This window comes from Neolamprologus multifasciatus, chromosome 22, assembly GCF_963576455.1.
Source record: "Neolamprologus multifasciatus chromosome 22, fNeoMul1.2, whole genome shotgun sequence".
NCBI lineage: Eukaryota > Metazoa > Chordata > Actinopteri > Cichliformes > Cichlidae > Neolamprologus > Neolamprologus multifasciatus.
In genome coordinates this window covers 11,500,069-11,517,807 of record NC_140459.1, presented here as the reverse complement: position 1 = coordinate 11,517,807, position 17,739 = coordinate 11,500,069, and the positions used below count along the sequence as shown (strand labels likewise).

Genomic DNA, 17,739 nt, shown 5'->3' with positions numbered 1-17,739 from the left:
ATATCATATTGCAACAACCAGTCAAGTCAATGGGTATTCTGACCAGTTGGTGATTGCTGGTGGTTGATGCAGTCATTCTGATATTCATTCCAGAAGCAACAGTCACACAGGCCTATAGATTGGTCAGTGACCCCCGTAGGAATTTTTAATATTGAGAGAAAATACTTCCCGTTTATATCCCAATGAAACCTCCTTGATATAGTCACTAGCAGGTTGCTACAGACACCGGTATTTCAAACTGAATATGCTGACTTTTCTACGAATACTTGCTGACCACTAGTTGAACATTTGTGAAACTGTGCAAGAAATGGAAACCATTTGCCTTGAAAGTAAACACCACGTCATTTGAATCATGCAAATTGCAGTGCTGACGCACAACTTTCACTTTACAGGCAAGCATGTACTAAGTCGGGTTTGTGTTGCAATTTTCATGTTTCACTTTTTCTCAGTGTACAGTTAGTTAGCACAGTTAGAGTGTTGGCAGACAAGGTATCATCTTACATGCAAACTACTGGCAACTAAGCAATCTGTTAACAACCAAAATAACCAAAAGGAGATTTTTTTGCACCACATCCTCTTTGTGACTGATTTCGCTCAATGACAGCCAGCAACCACCAGAAACCTCTCGATAATCCATCAGGGAATATGCATTTTTCCTTCAAGACTGGTGATTCTATCATGTTCAATATGGTAGACAGCTCTTGAGCACTGTGTGTGAACCTCTATAGTTGATGAATAAGGCACCTTTCAAGGCATATGTCTTACACAAAAAGCAGAAGACTGGGACTGCTGTTAACATGGATATTAACAGCAGAACCTCTAGAGTATTGCTGCATTGGTTGGCACCTTGAGTGCATACACTCAAGTACCTAAACGAAGCACAAGTAAGGTTGGGGAAACTTGCAGTGAGTCGAGACTGAAGAAATCACTTGGATTAGGGATGAAATGCTTCTTCGACTGAAAATGCTCCATCCAGACTACAGAATCAACTTTCTGGTATTCCCTCACCTGGAATATTGATCATCGATCAAGGCATTATAGTTTCTACTCCACAGATTATAAAGTAGAAAGCTTAAAAAGAGAGGCAGGGGGACTTCCCATTTCAAAAACTGTGGAAGTGCCCTTGGTGCAGAAGGATTTTATAGGTCAGTATAGACTTCCTGCAAGGAGGTAGTTCCCACAGAATGTATTCTTTGTGAAAGTCACGCCACTACATTGGAGAAGGTCTGTAAGCAATACAAGAAAGCAAGTAAACATGCTGATGGCGGATAATTTAGAATAGGAATAGGAGTGCGCAATGAATTGGGTTGTCCAAACCCTCTCTCAGCTCTCTTGATCTGTGTGAATTTGGCCATCTGAAAAACAACCAAGTGCCTGCCAGCACCTGCTTGATCCAACACTGCCTTTTCTTCCCCCTTTATATCTTTCTTGCTTGTTTTCTTCCCGTTTGTCAACCTATCAAGACAGTATTGATGCTAATCTTGTTGTGGTTTTGTATTTCCAAGGACATAATGAAACATGTGTACACAACTTTAAGTAAACCAAGCTCTTTATAAATGATTAGGTCAATTATAGTGCGTAGTTTGAAGTACCCAAAATTGCTTGGCAGGTTCAGACGCACACCATTTTTCAACCTTCAAAGGTTTACTGTCATGATGGTTTGTCAACAGGGCAGCCAATAAAAGAAAGTGAGATTTTCGGGCTGGTATATTCAAGGCTGGGTGATATTTCTTAGGAAAAACAAATCAGAACTTCTAACCAGAGTGCAAAAGTTTTAAGCCAAATTGAAGTTCATATTTTCCACATTTTGTCAGATATTCTTAAACTATACGACTTTGCATATCATTACTCAGTGTTAACCATTCAAATAAATCACAAACACAGAAGGGGGAATATACATAATACCTTTTGATGTGGGGATTTTTTCCCCAAACAACTGATGAGATCTCTGTGTAGATAATTTAAATGCTTCAATTGAAATGAGGCTTGATTTTCAACAAGGTCTGGGTAAAATTCTGATGCTCTTAATCACGATTTCGAAACACAAACCCGAGTCAAATTTAGATTTAATACTTCTTTTGATTATGTTAAATTTGCGAAAACATTAAAACCCAAGAAAGAAGAAAACCTGCTTGTGTTGCTCTTGTTGCTTTTAGTCTGTTTTTTTGTCAGTTGCTTTGAGACATAAATTTTGTGTAATCTGTGTTATGCTTTCTCTTACGTGAATGGTCAAACTTGGAAGGACCTTTTAAATCAAAGTCTGACAGTGTCTATAACACATTCAGTGATAAACTACTAGAATATACGACAAAGAAAGTCTTTTATTTGTCAGAATGAGAGATTGAGATATAAAAATTGCAATGTTGGCACTGTGTTAGGAAAAGCACAGATGGACAAACACGGTCTTTTGACATAAAATAGAGAGGCAGACATTTTAAAACCTTGAACTTGAGTTTTGTGGCACTTGTGTGAGAACATCCAAGAGCAATGTTTGGTTTTCATTTACTGATTTTGATACGGTTATACAGACACTGCTTGTTTTCATGAGGGAAATTTATTCTGGAAATGAATTTTCAGAGTTGCTCTGCTCGGTGCTTCTTTAGGACTAAATTCCAGTGAAACTACACATAACTCAAATCACTGCAAAGTGTTAGACAAGAAACATAAAAATATCATAATATCTACAAGCTACAACTCCTATAAAACCGAGAGAACAAGCCCATCTCATAAAATCTACGGTAGGAACAAGCTTTTATTATTGTTATTATTAGAGATTTAAAATTGTATCTTTAGGTCCTTTGCTACTGGCAGTCTGTCGCAAAAACACATTTTCTTCTCATTTCTTTAGCTGAATCTATGAACAATGCCAAGATAGCACTGCTTGACAGCAATATAATAGTATTTTTGCACCAACAAGGCAATTCCCAAAAAGCTATTAGCCGAAAACTTGGCGTATCTGAGCATGGTGTGTAGTGTGTCCTTAAAAAAGTTGAGGACACTTGACAAGTTCAGATCAGTTGATCTATTTATTGTTCGAAGCCTCATCAGAAATGGCATCAGTGGAAGGGTTGCTATCAAGAAGCCATTCTTAAGGAAGAAAATGCTGAGGTATGCCAAATTAACTAAAAACTGAAATTACACAAAAACCAGTCCCCACTGAAAATCAATGGCAACCAGTCTTGCGAAGATCAGGAGAGAGGTATAACAGTGAGTATCTACAGCCTTCTGTAGAATGGGTCTGAAATGGTTTAGAGCTGCATTTCAGCCAGTGGTGTGAGGATATTGTCAAAGAGAATGGAATTATGCACACAGACAAGTATCAGCAGATTTTGATTCATGATGCAATTCCATCTGGAAAGCATCTGATGCCAATTCAGTAAAAGCATCCCAGAGTAGAGAAAAAAGACAAGAAGAAAGACAAAAGAACACCATCAGTCATGTACTGACTTTCTCAGAGCCCAAACCTCACCATGATTGAAGCAGTATGGGATCACCTTGATAGACAACTGGGGAGTTACTCCTGCAGAGTACTTAAAGAAATTACATGCGTAAGACAGTTCTAACATGGGAATTCTTTTTTGCCTAAGAGCCTTTATTTACTGCATGATGGACATGATTCAATAAATCACTGTACCTAAAAAAACGAGGGGTGGTTCAAGACAACATTTAATGTATGATTCCTAAGTCAAGCAGATGTAACAGTCGCTATTAGAGACAAAGTATGGTTTCTTTCAATGACAAATGTAAACAAATACAGTGAAGGAAAGTGTGCATATGAATGTATATTTTCATAAATACTCCAGTTACATTGGTGCTATCTAATGTCAAAATGGTCCAAAAATTACTCCAATTAATTTTGCTTATCTAGCCTTATGGGAGAGGAAGTTCTTGCAGTCATTCAAGACATGGGAATGCATAACGAAAAACAAATAAGCAAACAAAGCTGGACCTGCTACCATTCATCCAGATGTCTTAAACTGGGAGCACCAGCCGAGGGACAGTCCTGAGATATTGTGGCTCACTTAGTCATCCAACATGAGAAGCTTTCCTCAGGGACACATCTGGACAGGAATGCACCCTTTTTAAAAAGTCTTTTTTTGTGTGTCTATGCTGCCGGCCATGTCAGTCTGCCCCTTTACTTAAGCACACAGGGATCGCAAACCCACCATCCCATGGAGGAGTCTATTACGTCCAAATATTTGAGATAGCATTCCAGTATACCCTCAAAACATCCCAGCAGGAGATTCCTCTGCCAGACAGTTGTAGAAATATATGAAAGGGGGCATGTTTTGTTTTAATTTCAGCCATGACAGAAACCTTACTACATACAGCGTTGTATGTTAAACCTCCTAGTCAGGCAAAACCTCAGGGAAAAATGGTTCCAGTAGTTTGTGTGCCAGCCCCACTACCTACCGAGCTGGGCGTCTTTTTAAATCAAAACGAATGAGCCTTTAATGACAAGGGTTGTTTCCTTCAATGTCACATTCGTGTTTATCTTTCATCCCAACATCCCATTAAGCATAGACTCCGGAGTTTATAAACCGTTCCTATAGTTAATCACCACAGTGTGAGCTGAGCACGGCCTCCTTCACTTTCTCTTTCTGCCTCCCTCCATCCCATATCTGCACATCTACACGTGCTTGCATTTCCGTGTCTTTCTTACAATCTTTGCTTCGCTTTGATTTTAATACCAAAGACACAGAGACACTATCGCACCAGGTCCAGATTATGTTACTGTTCAGTCATTTTGCACACTTCCACTGTTGCTAACGCGCACTGTCAGTGGCTGCACGAGGCACTTCTAAGTAAGTGAGGCCGAAGTAGACCAGCTAACATGCACACATGAAACAGCTTTGACCCGAAGTTTACCACATATGTTTAAAAGGAAGTGGACGCTGCTCTTATCAACGATGTGCAGCTCATGAGCAGTTTGATCTTTGGCTTCGGTTGACATGTTGCATGTTTGTGCATCTTGATCATTAGCTGCTCACGTGTTTGATGTTTTTCATAGAAAAACTGCAGTACGAGTACATTTGTGCACACATTGAAAAGTTCTTGACATAGCATGTCATTGGAATTACATCACATCTTTTTCTGTTGTGCGAGGTTGCTAAAGAAAACAGAAGTAGAGAAAAGGATCATTTAGAGAAGCGCACACTGTGTGCATTACCTGTCTAATCCCTGGGTTTCTGTGTTCAGTTTCTGTTTGTTTTTGAATTTCATAGGCAGCGGCACTCAAGACATGTCTATAAACAAAAGCAAAAGCAAAGGATGGATCAAATGATTTCAACCAGTGCAACTAAACATAAATGGTCATGCTCAAACAACAAAACATCTTATCCATTTTTTGTGATTAGTTTGAGGGCTTAAAGGTTCCAGGTACTAAATGGACTGTAAAGCAATAACACTGTGGAAAAAAAAGAGAAGAGGCTTTGTTTTCTTTTTGAAAGCTGCCATCTCTGAGGACGTGAATGAACTTTAAACCTTAACTGTTAAGCCAACATGACAAGTACCACAACGCTCAGAAAAACTGAAATTTGAACATCTAATCTTGGAACCGAACTCCGTCTGGTGCTGTTGTAGGACTGAAAACCATGAGAAAGCCACGAATCTTAGTTATATCATGGCAAACAATGATAATTACTCCATACAAGGTAGATTTTAGGAAAACAGTGACATCACCCATTCTTTTTTGCAATCTGTAACTGTTAAAAGTTATATCTTCATCCTGCCCTTAGACGAGACATCCTAGACATCATGTATTACTGCCGTGTATACATTTACATGGATAATGTGAGTGCTGTTTGACAGCATGTGTCAGCTTCTGTTCCAGTTTCTGCACCATGTGATTGCACATGCCCAGAGAAGTAACATCTCATGTGATCCTTCTCAGACTATCGGTTAAGCTCAAGGTCATCTCATCCAAACACAGGCGAAAAAACAGGCTTGTGCAGATAAAACAGTGTCGTGCACAAACCCGCATGCAGAAACGGACACGAACGTGACACACTCGGGCGTGCAGATTTACTAACGTCCATGTCCAAGCCTCTGGAGGATTAACCTTTCCACCTCAGAACCACAGCAAACATGTCAACTTAAATAAACTTCTGGAACTATTTGTAACCATTTGTATTTTCGTTGTAAAGTCAGACCAACAAGCACATCCATCTTTTCAATCAACAACAGATTTCTTAGTTAGTTCCTGTTAAGGTCACCGTGCAGCAGCGCAATTTAGAGGTAGTCTGTCACTGCACCGTTAGTGCAGGGGGGAAATACATGAAGAAAAATGTTACGCAACATTTTTTCCATCCCTAAATGTGTGCAAAGTGCTTTCTCTACCAGTAATCACAACACTGACTGCTAAAATCCACCTGTACTAATCATTACAGCCAACTGTTTGCCTAAACCAAAAACAGCTTGATGCTTCAGGCTGACACCAAATACAGCAGTGTTTTTACAAGGTTTTTCCCTGTAACGCACACTCGAATAACAATGTAGCAATAATAAACAGTCCTAAATGAAGGTCCATAAAATGTTTTAATTAAATTTAGTTAAAAGATGTAAAAATGTTGCCTAATCTGATGAGCCTAGATTTCTATAAAGGTCAGAATTTGGTGTAAACAACATGAAAGCATGGATTCATCCTGTATTATATCAGTGATACTGCTGGTTGTGTAATGTTGTGGGGGATACACTTTGAGGTTCTTAGTACCAGCTGAGCATCTTTTAAATGCCACAGCCTATCTGAGTACTGTTGCTGACCTTGTCCATCCCTTTATGAGCACAGTGTTCTCATCTTCTGATGGCTGATCTCAAACTGCTTTCTGGAACATAACAATGAGTTCACAGCTCTCAAATAGCTTCCACGGCAACCAGATCTTTGGGCTGTTGTGGAAAATGAGATCTGCAGCAGCAGTCCACAAATCTGCAGACAAAAAAGGGTCCAACTCGCAAAGGCGTAACTGAAGTAGTGGCCAGTGAGTATATATCAACATGTTTGAGTGGGTTTTGCATTGTGAGCACAGAGAAAAAAATATGTAGGACTAGATAAATTAAGTATAGACTGATTTTTACAACATTTATCATTTAAAGTGAATTTATGAATTATATAAAAGAGCTATTTTCATGTCAATTTGGGTGGGTTTTTTTGGTGGGAGTGTGATTAGCTATCGTTTGGTGTAATGCAACAAAGCAAGTTCTAATGAAAATCTAAATCAGTATCTGCTTATATGTAATTTTGAACTTTTTAGAGCCTTTACTAGAAAGAAAAAATCCAATCCACAGCTTGCTTGCCTAAAAGATTATTCGTTAGAGCCTCTCGTTACCGTACTTGATTGAATACTTAGATTGTGTGTACTTATTTTGTGTTTTAAAAACAAACGAATTATGCGTTTTAGGCGTGTGAATTGCATACTTGGTGCAATTCATCACCAAATTCTGTCGTGCAGCAGGTGTTCCTTATCAGCTAATCGACAGCTCTGATAGCAGCGTGACCGAAAGTACAAACAGCTAAAACGACCACAGAAAAGAAACATACTGAAACAGTCGACGGAGTCAATGATTTTATGAGGACTCTTGAGTTGCACTGTACGATGTTTTGAGGGTGTTATTGTTTAACAGCAGGGAACATAAGAAATGTCACAGGGTAACCCACTTTACTGACTTTCCTCTACACGTCTGCAGTGAGTGTGCCAGCTCCAGCTGTGGTATTCTGTGAAATATGAGAAGTCTGGCTCAGGTCCCCGCTAACGCAAACACAACTCTGTACAGGGTTACGAGTGTCTTTGCTTTCAAAGCAAATATTAAGATTTGTGGGTGCAAATGTGTCTGCATGTGCGTCTATATCTTTTCGTGCATGTGCGTATTGCCACTAGCAGGCTGAACGAAGTGTCACACCAATCACAGCATTTAAAGCGATAAACCGAGACCCGACTCACTTCATGTGCCCAAAGCGCCCAAAGAAAACAGAGGCAGGTTATAAACAGCCTGCCCTTCTGAATTGCTCCAGACTGAATTCCATCAAGATGTGTTGGTCTGAAGATGTAATTCAATACATTGCACAATACTCACAGACCAGCTTGCCTCCCTCACTCGCACCACAAGACAATAAACGATTAAATAAATACGTGAAGTAATGCTCAGATGTGACACGAAGGGCTTAAGAACAAGTGGCTCACATCCTACCACCATAAGAACGCAACAAAAACAATGGAGACAACCATTACTCATTTGAAGATCTATGTAGGCTACACTGCGAGGGAATGAAGCTGTTTATGTTTTCTTTCCTACTATCCCGAGTCTGTCCCAATCTTCTTCTGTCTTCTTTTCACCGTTATGCGCTTCCTGTCAACAGTTTTCTACAACTTGGCCTCACTCTACGGCCTTTTCTCCTCATTTTGGAGCATCTGACCTTGATTCTTGTGTTTCTTCGCTTTAGAATCCGAGAAACACATAATCTGCAGGGCTGACTCCAAGCAGGGTGAAACGGCGCTGCCCTCTGGAACCTCTGGAAGGCTCCCCAGCGCTGACAAACAAAGACATCCACTCAGAATGCAACATCTGTCAGGGAGAGTCAAAGAGACACTGGAGGGAGAGCCGGCCTCAAAGGCAGCATCTAAGGCGGCTTCAGGAATTTTTCCTCCACTTCACAGAAATATCTATGGGATTGAAAATTATCATAAACGAAGATCAAACAACACAACTTAGAGTGAACTTCCAAATTGGATGAACACAAACTGAAGCATGTAGCGAGAGCATTCAAATTCACAGCGTATCCTCATTTTTCATTCTGCGGCACATTGCCAGAATCAGCAATACAAGAAATTGATATTTTATCAGTTATCTTTTCCTGGAAACAAACCAGTTGGGGGAAAAAAAAGAAAGGATCTGACAGATTACTGCAAATTCAAACCGAGTTAGACGTCTTGGGGTATTCTCTGCAAACAGCTCAAATATCAAATATCCAAACAGAGCTTTGTTTTTAATGCCATATCAGTTCCTTTGACCTTAATCAAACTTTGATTTACAGCGTACGACCTGCATGAACCGAAATCTGGAGGAAAACAAATAGCAGATATGGGTGAGTAATTTTATCATCTGCTCTGTTTATCAAGAGTCATTATAAAACAAAAATACAAAAAAGATAACAGGCAGCTCTGCGACCAAAGAAGTTTAAACACACTCGTGATTTGCTGCAGGCTAAAATAACAGCACATTACATTACTAACTGTGCACTTACATCGACCATAATGTCTAATGTTCCACTCTATCTAAGTTGTTATTATCTCATATTTGGCTCATAATCACTCAACCTTAGCAGTGGCAAAGATGCAGACAAGAACCTTTTTGCTTTTGGCAACTCTTCTGACAACAACTTCCACTCTAGTACTAATGGCTTTCACTTGTCTGCCCAGAATAATATTATGTATGGTTGTTCTGTTGGGAAGGCAAAAAAACAAAAAACCTCTTATTTGAGCAATTTTATTAGAAAATATTTAAATTCCACACTAGAATAAAACCTATACACATACACTTACCTTAAAGCTGCTATAATATGTATTGCTGTATAAACAATGGCTCTGTGATGGTCTGTCAACCTTTCCAGGTTGTACCCCACATCTTGCCCCATGACAGCTGGGATAGGCTCCAGCACCTTTCACCCTAAGTTGAACGGGTGGATGGACAGATGACCACATATGTGTCAAAGCTCTTTTCCAAAACCAGAATTTGTTATCGGGCAAGTAAGCAAGCAGAGTGCATTAGTATGGTAAATAAAGCAATCACAGGGTAAAGCTTTTTCATTGCTGTATTATATATAATGGCGCTCTCCCTCTTTGTTTAGATAAAGGCTTGGTGTTATTAACTCTAAATAATTTCCCAGAGCTTTTACAAGTGTTGAGATATAAATAAGTAAGGAAGTAAAGTTTATTTCTAAAGTGCTTTTTACAGATATATCTTCACAGAGCAATCCAAAAAATAAAATATAGGAATTAAGGAAAACAGCTAACTAAAAACAGGTACTATCCATAAGAATCTCAACAAAACTAAACTAAAATGTTTTTAACCGTTTCTTAAAGAGTCAGCTAAACAAAGTTGGAGTTGGAGACTATTTCACAGTCTCAGTGCTGAAATTGCTTCATTGTTTGGTTTGTTTCTCTTATGACTCTTCTGGTCCTGGCAAACTGCTGTTTAAGTAAAAAAAAAAAAAAAGCTCTAGTTAAACCACTTTGTTCTTAATGTCAACTAAAAAGCAGACTTGCAAAGTTAGCAAAGGTGAACATAATGGAGCGTTTAGCAGCTGAAAAGTCAGATATGTCCCTCTGAAGTTGGTGGTGACCAGATTAGAGCTAAAAGGAATCTGAATACAACCTCTCATCAATCGGATGGCCTGGGGCTAGACTTCAGACTACCTCCAAATTTTTTTTTAATGATGATTAAAAGTAATAATACGGTATAGCATATGTGTGTGACTTTTTTCACTGTGTCCAAGTGGCCAAATCACAAGAGTACCTACATTCGTAATACCTCTAACGACCAAATGAAGAAAAATTAGCACCATTAGAAGAGTGAGAGTGCACGGAAACATGAGCCTATAAGAGGAAACTCTCAATTTATTTTACAGATGCACGAGTGGGTGCCAAGCTACAAGCTAGAGCTACAGTGTTTTCAGTGGGGATGTCATAAATCCTGCAAGCATTTAGCCAAATGTATAACCTTGTAATTAAAGCAAAATAAATCCTCAATAAAGTACCCACCTGAGAGTAATTCACTAAAATGAATGATGGAAAAAGAAACCAAATGGTAACTTTGTATCGCTGCACTAAAGGAAGCTAGACAAATTCAAAATGGACTGTCACATTACCTAGAAATGTACTGCTTCATTCATTTGACTTTAAAGAGACATAGGTGTACAATACCTGCCTGGCCAGTATCAAAGCTGCCATCATGTTCGCAGCCACCGGTTAATTGAAATACGACCTCTGGAAAAAACGGGTGAGTCTGAAAACAAAGCAGTACGGCTTATTGAGCATGACAAAACTGCTAAATGCCCCCTTTCCCTGAGAATCAGAAACATTAACAGTGTTGAACCCCATTTTCATGTCCGTGTGGAAATACTGCAGCATTGTTGTAATGTTTTTCCCTGCTCCCACGACACGCAGAAGCAGAAAGTTCTCTTTCCTTTTCACTTACAGTCAAAGCACAAGTGCAACCAAGAAAACCCTTCTGGAAGCTGTTATTGGAGCACCCTTCTATGGTTTCCTTTTTGCAAGTTTAGAGGTCCAGAAGGACAAGATTTTTTATTCCTTGGAGAATTTGCCCGTCTTTATGTATCATCCGATTGTTAGCTTTGGACAACATTACGAGTGAAAATAAACTCTTTTAGAGGAAGTCCCTACTAAAATAGATAGGTTACCCCTTGGATCCCCAGGCACACTGTGTGGCCTTCTGACAGCATTAAGTAGAGAAACATATTCACTCTTTCTCAAATGAACTCCCAATATGGAAGGGAAACAAGCTGCTGCCCACATGTTGGTATATCCTCTAAAGCACTGTTTATGCAACGCAGTCAAGTTCGTCAAGAGGCAGAAAGATGGGAATTTCACAGGGATAAGACACCCAGGCTGGTCATTTCCCCTCCATGTTCAACAGCTTAGTTTGGCAAAGGCTTCTCCAGAAACTTTCTGCAGTTTCCACAAGAGGGGGAAATGAGAAGATCTTGTTACACTTCAGTGCACCAAAGAACACCATCTGTTGTTAAAGTGCAGTAAAAAACACCAGTTTCATCTTTTTACATGTCAATAAAGCTGAGTTCTGGTATTGATCAAAGTATGTCGCAACACTAAATATTGGAAATTGTCGAACATCAAAATCTTATTAGCTCAGTCAACATCTTTGGTCATTTCAGTTTGTATATCAGTTATGAAAACTTGCCTGTATCCACACTCTATCGAACAACCAAAAAAAGGGGGGGGAAACCTCCAAACACAATTCAAAAGTAGATGCTGATAAAATGTAGCTTTTAAAAATGTTTCCACCACCAACAAAACTCATTTTATGCAATAAGTGCACATTTAAATCTGGCTCCTGGTTACATTTGCAATCTTCTGGCTTCTTTATTCCATGACGGCTGCTAATATTTAGTCGAGGTGAAATTGTCCTGTTGTTCCGATAGCATTAAGATTTTGGGACAGTCTGCTTGAAGAAAACATTTTAATAGGAGGTTTTTAGAACATTACGGCCTGTATATGCACATAAACGGTAGGAGACCTTATGGAGAGATGACACTGGGAATCCTTTTTGTGCCCTAAATTGCACAAAGTTATAAGCACGAGATATTTTAAATCCCAAGAAGATCAACTCATACCTAGGTATTTCAAAAATAAGGTTTGCTGCATTGACCAGACAGTTTATGTTATAAAAGCTTCAGAAATGGAAACGTTAGCTGGCTGCGGTTTGATGCTAAATGATTATGTTTGATGTTTGTGAGACACTGTGGTTGAGATTTATATATATTCAAAGTTTCATTGTGGAATTTTACAGGCATACACTGGATTTGGATTGAAAATGGACGATTTTTTTATGCACTTTGACGTCTACCAAAGGTGACATATGTTTGAAATAAATAAATAAAGCTGACTTGCCAGCATAAGATAACAAAATCTCTTCTAAGCTGTAACCGTATTACATTCTAGCAAGGAACTAACTCTAAATAGCAAAAACACCTGTTTATGAGATATGGAGAAAATTCGAAAAAACTTGTACTTTACCTTCCTGCTGCATATTGAGTATGTATTTTAGCATTTTGTTAGCTTCAGTATTCTGTATCACTCTGTTTTGTACTGATTGGCTGGTTTGTAACAGATAGGTGAGTTGCTGCAGCAGGTGCATTGTGGGAATTGAATCCTGTGAAATGTCTGATATACTGTCCCAGTTTTACAGCCTGTCTGATAAAGGATTTTTAATACCGATCTATACTTATGTTTGGTTCTTCCTTGTTGGCAAAAACCTGTTTCCAACAAGTTGCAGAGCGCCCTCAGGTGGACAGACTATGCAACATCAACACTCGTAACATCACTAAAGGGTGTTTCTATTTTTTTTTTTTACATTTTTAGCTATTGCCCAATATAAACCCCATTAAAGTACAAATCAGTGAATAATTAATATCACTGTGGACAATATATTTGGTAAGGACAGAAAATAAAAGTATTATAGATAAATGTGTCAAAAATAAAAACACATTTGCATACCAAACTCAGTCACCTACCTGTTGTCTTTTATTTTCTCTCCATTTCTTGTTTTTTGTGGGGTTTTTCTTCCCGTGTGTTCCTTTTATGACATATAATTCTGTGAAATTCTGGTAAGAAAGCTTATCCGTGGCTCTTCACCTTGCAGACAGGAAAAAGAAGTAATCCTTGAGCAAACACGAGCCACCTTTGACTGGTTAGGAATGTTATCAGGGTCCATATACTTTACCCTGGGTTGACAAAGGTAAGATCTCAGGCTTAAAACACTTCCCCAACAGCTGTTTGCTACATCACTCTTAACTGTCTACCCCACACACTGGACTGAAAGCACAGGCGCAGGGTTGCTATCTATAATAATCTTCTCTGTCCGTCTCTTTCATCAGGGCTGGTTGGAGCAACATCAGGGCGAGCTTTCTTTCAGACAAGCAGTAAAAAGACCGGCGTGATTAAGATAGATAGACCGACTGAGACGCTTAATCTTCTGTCCAATGAAAAATGTTAACTGCATCCTGATGTTATCCCCTCATGTAGTGCAATTAGCGTGAATTACCACTGTGTGTTTAAACTTCCCTTATGCAATGACCAAGAGGTAATTCCTCTTTATTTCTGATATACCTACTTGTTTTTTCTGCTTTTGTATTTAAATTTACAGTATTTAGAAGATACATCAGAAAATTCATGATAAGATTGTCTTTGGTCCTGCACGATAAACTCCTAGGTGTCAGGAGAGAAGCACAATGGCAGTAGTGGTGCTCCCTTCCTTACATCTGAGGAGAAAGTTATTCTAGAGGTCCCATTAGTCAAACCTTCAGTGCACGAATGCTGCCGTTGTGTTTTCACAGGGTCCCTTGTACTGTCATAGACGGATGAGGTTCACTGAGCAAAGATAGAGCTGGTATTATTATAAACCATGGCCTTTCTCTGCACTTAAGACACAGACAGAAACACATACACAAGTTTTCAGACGTTTGACTACTAAAAGTCTTTTCTCATTTTTCCTCCCTTTAATGGTGACTCTACATAAACAACTGTGACACACAGAATGCTAAATGTAGATAAAGTCAGTAATAGTGACAAAATCCCTCTTGTGCTATACCCAAGTTGGTTTGAGACGCATTTCTAAGTTCTGTAGTTTCCTAAGATATTCTGAATTTGCTGGAGGTTGGAGTAGCCCCCAAACACTACCTCCCTTAATTACGAACTCAGTCAACATCTCGCTCTAGCAGACCGCTGCCACTGCCTAGTTAATTGATGAGAAATGACTATTTCCTCCAACTCGTGGAGTGAAAATTACTTTCTGTGAGAAAACGAAAAGCAGACGCAGCGTAGCTCTGAGAGCTTTCGAAGGACATGTTCATTGCGTACAAACAGATTAATCGGCGAAATTCAGCTTGATAAATTCCCCGTTACACTGTGATCCATGAAATCCATCAGTTGTTAGCTGTGCGCGTGTTTGACTTACAAACTGCGGAAAATAAAATAAGCCATCAGCTTTTAGGTGTTGATGGCAGATTGGACATGTTAATCTTATTTGGGAGCAACAACACTGTAGAAAGAGCAGGAGCAGGAGATCCTGTGATGCCAAATTTGGAAGTTTGTTTGTTTGAATCGTGTATTCATTTCAGAGAGACGGTCTTGGGCTTTTCAGAGACACAAAGTCTCAAAGCCTGAAAAAGCAGAGTGCCTGCCAAGCAATATCAGATATGGCTTCAGAATTCGCGTCTTATTAACATCACACAAGAACCATATTTGAACATAGCACCTCGCAGATCTTCAAATTCCCTTTAAAATGATTTAATTTAGCAGTTATTTAACCAATAAATTATTCCAATAAAAATATTCACATAAAACGTCTTTTATATGAATCTGGATTTTCAGGCTAAACTCACACTTGAACAAAAATAAAGACAGTATTCTCCTTCCTTGTCTTTTCCTCCTCTTTGAGTCTCTTGGGGCTCCCTCTGACTTCCTGCCATTAAAGAGACAGCCCACTGGAGAGCAGAGGGTGACTGACATATAGCTACCTTTGCTGTATGAGCATTTTTGGAATTTTGCGGTTAACACAGAGAAAAGTAGGAAGACGTCAGGAAAACAGAGATGTGTTAGACAGAGACGCAGCAGTACGAGATGTCTGTGCGTGAAAACCGGACAGCTGTGTGACATCCAGAACGGAAAATTCAGTGCAGTCAATGTACACAGTTATGTAACCAAATACTCCAGTCTGTCCTCTTTTGTGTGTTATCAAAAACACATATTTTGTTAACTAATAAAAGTCTGTTTGTCGACTCAGAAGCAAAGAAGATTAATGCCACTATGAGACCAGGCTGCTTTCTCAACAACTGAAGGAGTTATGAGGTGTAAGTCAACCAGTTGACAGCCGTGCATTTTAACATTTTTGATGTTGTCAGTGTTTTGTGTGGTAATCTCTGGAATTTTATTTTGAAAGTGGCCACACAGCATCACCCTTTGGGGGGGGATATGGGTAAAAGAAAGCTGCACTTTTCCAAGGCACATAAACTCTCCTACTGACAAGCACTTTGACAAACTACGTGTAGACTACATGAAAACAGCAAACACTGCATGGTTTTAGTCTGACAGCCTCGTCCACAAACCAAAACAAGGTATCTAGTGAAGCTACAAACAGACGCTCTGGGGAGACCACACACCCAAGCAGACACAAATATCTCAACAAATAACACACAGCAGCCACTTCAAAAGAAAAAACTCATGCAGTTGCAATTCTAAGATTTTCAGCGTGGTTCTGATTAAAACAGGAAAATTCCACTGCGTTCTTATTTCAGCTTATCGTTAAGCCAAGACCATGTTTAAAAGAAAAGAGAGATCTAGCACCTGATGCTCCACTTAAAGTTCCTCCTTACCTTCTGTAGCCACTGGGTGTAATTCTCCATAACGTTCTCCAGCTGCTGGATCTTCTGGCTGGGAAAGTCTGGCTCAGGTGGTGGAGCGTCCCTCTGGAGAGAGTTGGCGTTGTACTGCGAGCTACTGGCCTTCGCTTCCTTGCAGGAGCCTCCTCCAGCTCCCTCTCCCTCAGGTAGGATGAAGGTGTAGGTGCACTGGCCATGCTGGATCTTATGAAAACGTCTGTTATTGGAATTACTGCTGCTGCTGCTGCTGCTACTACTACTAGTAGTACTCCCTCCATTACTGCTACTGCTGCTGCCGTCCGTCCCTCTCCGTTGCTCACCTCCTCCGCAGCTCACAATCACCAGAAGCGCCGCCAGCGACAGCAGGTGACGACTGTAGTGGTACCACAGCATCATATCAGCCTGGAAGCGCTGTTGAGGGTGATTAAATTTCTTGTGTCTCTTGTTTCTCCTTCTATGCTTTACTAGATGTTCTCTTAAGTGCTGAATCAGAAAACGTTAGCCTGAAACATGTATCCTCCATCCTTAAGTTGGACCTCCACCAGTCAGAGTTCATGCAGACTTTTTTGCCATGGACGGGACACACATGTATGTTTCCAAACCTCCTCTTAAGCTTTTGTCCTGGCAGGGAAAGTTGCACACATGTCTTGGAGTGTGACAGCTTGGCTATATTTCTGGGTGTTCCTCCAGTAAATCAGAGCCTGCCTGCGTTTATCAGAGTGTGCATTTAAAGTAGGTGCTGGGTATGCTGGGATAGTGTCGTCAGACCTCCCCTGGTCTCTCTGCCGTTCTTTCCTCCTCTGCTCGCAAACTTAACGACTGGGGGTAGAGAGTGAGAGAGAGAGAGGGAGGGAGAGAGAGGGAGACGCTCACTCTGAAGAGCAGTTCCAAGCTTCCAGCACACTCTGCGCCTGCCCCTCGCAGAGCCTGCAGAGGAATGTGACTCTGTGCATGGACGTGTGTGTGTGTGTGTGTGTGTGTGTGTGTGTGTGTGTGTGTGTGTGTGTGTGTGTGTGTGTGTGTGAGTGATTCTGGCAGAATGAGACCTCGGCACAGAGGACATGCTTAGACTGTGGGGATCAGCTTTCAGGCTGTTTATGTGGTTGACCTGCTCCCTTGCCTGTGTAAAATAATAATAATAATAATTTAATTTATCTCTTCTTTTCTCCCTGCTCAGCTAATAACAGGTGCTACGAACCTGTCACCTGTGCTTGGGATAGCTTATGTTCTTCTGCTTATCTCTTGAAAGTACAAATCCACAGTCAGGACAAGCATTTTTTTAATAAACTGCAGCACCTACATGGAAGTAGCCATAGGATCAAACTGCAAACCTACGTAGTGGCTAATAGACAGCAAACCATAAGCCTGAGCTACATTTACCACAAGATATTAAGTATGTTTCATTCCATAGAATTTGTTGCAGTAAATTTAAAATACTATTAGAGAGCACTCAAACACCAAAAATGCCCACCATTCTAACATTTTGCTAATGTCTGCTAAGTCTGTTTGACACTATATATACTGTAAGTAGTATATACATATATGTACATGCAAATATTTAATATGTACTATAGATTAAAGTAAAAATTCAGCAAACAGTCACAAAGCAT

General features: G+C 39.9%; 1 protein-coding gene across 1 annotated transcript in view; it reads right to left on the bottom strand.

Moving 5' to 3' along the window:
• Positions 1 to 17,009, bottom strand: part of angpt1 (angiopoietin 1) — a 60,113-nt gene extending 43,104 nt beyond the window's left edge. The window contains exon 1 of the mRNA XM_085148492.1: positions 16,124 to 17,009. Within this exon, the coding sequence (XP_085004618.1) occupies positions 16,124 to 16,525 (402 nt within the window). The 5' untranslated portion in view covers positions 16,526 to 17,009. The remainder of the gene's footprint in view (positions 1 to 16,123) is intronic.
• Between the last annotated feature and the right edge of the window lie 730 nt (positions 17,010 to 17,739).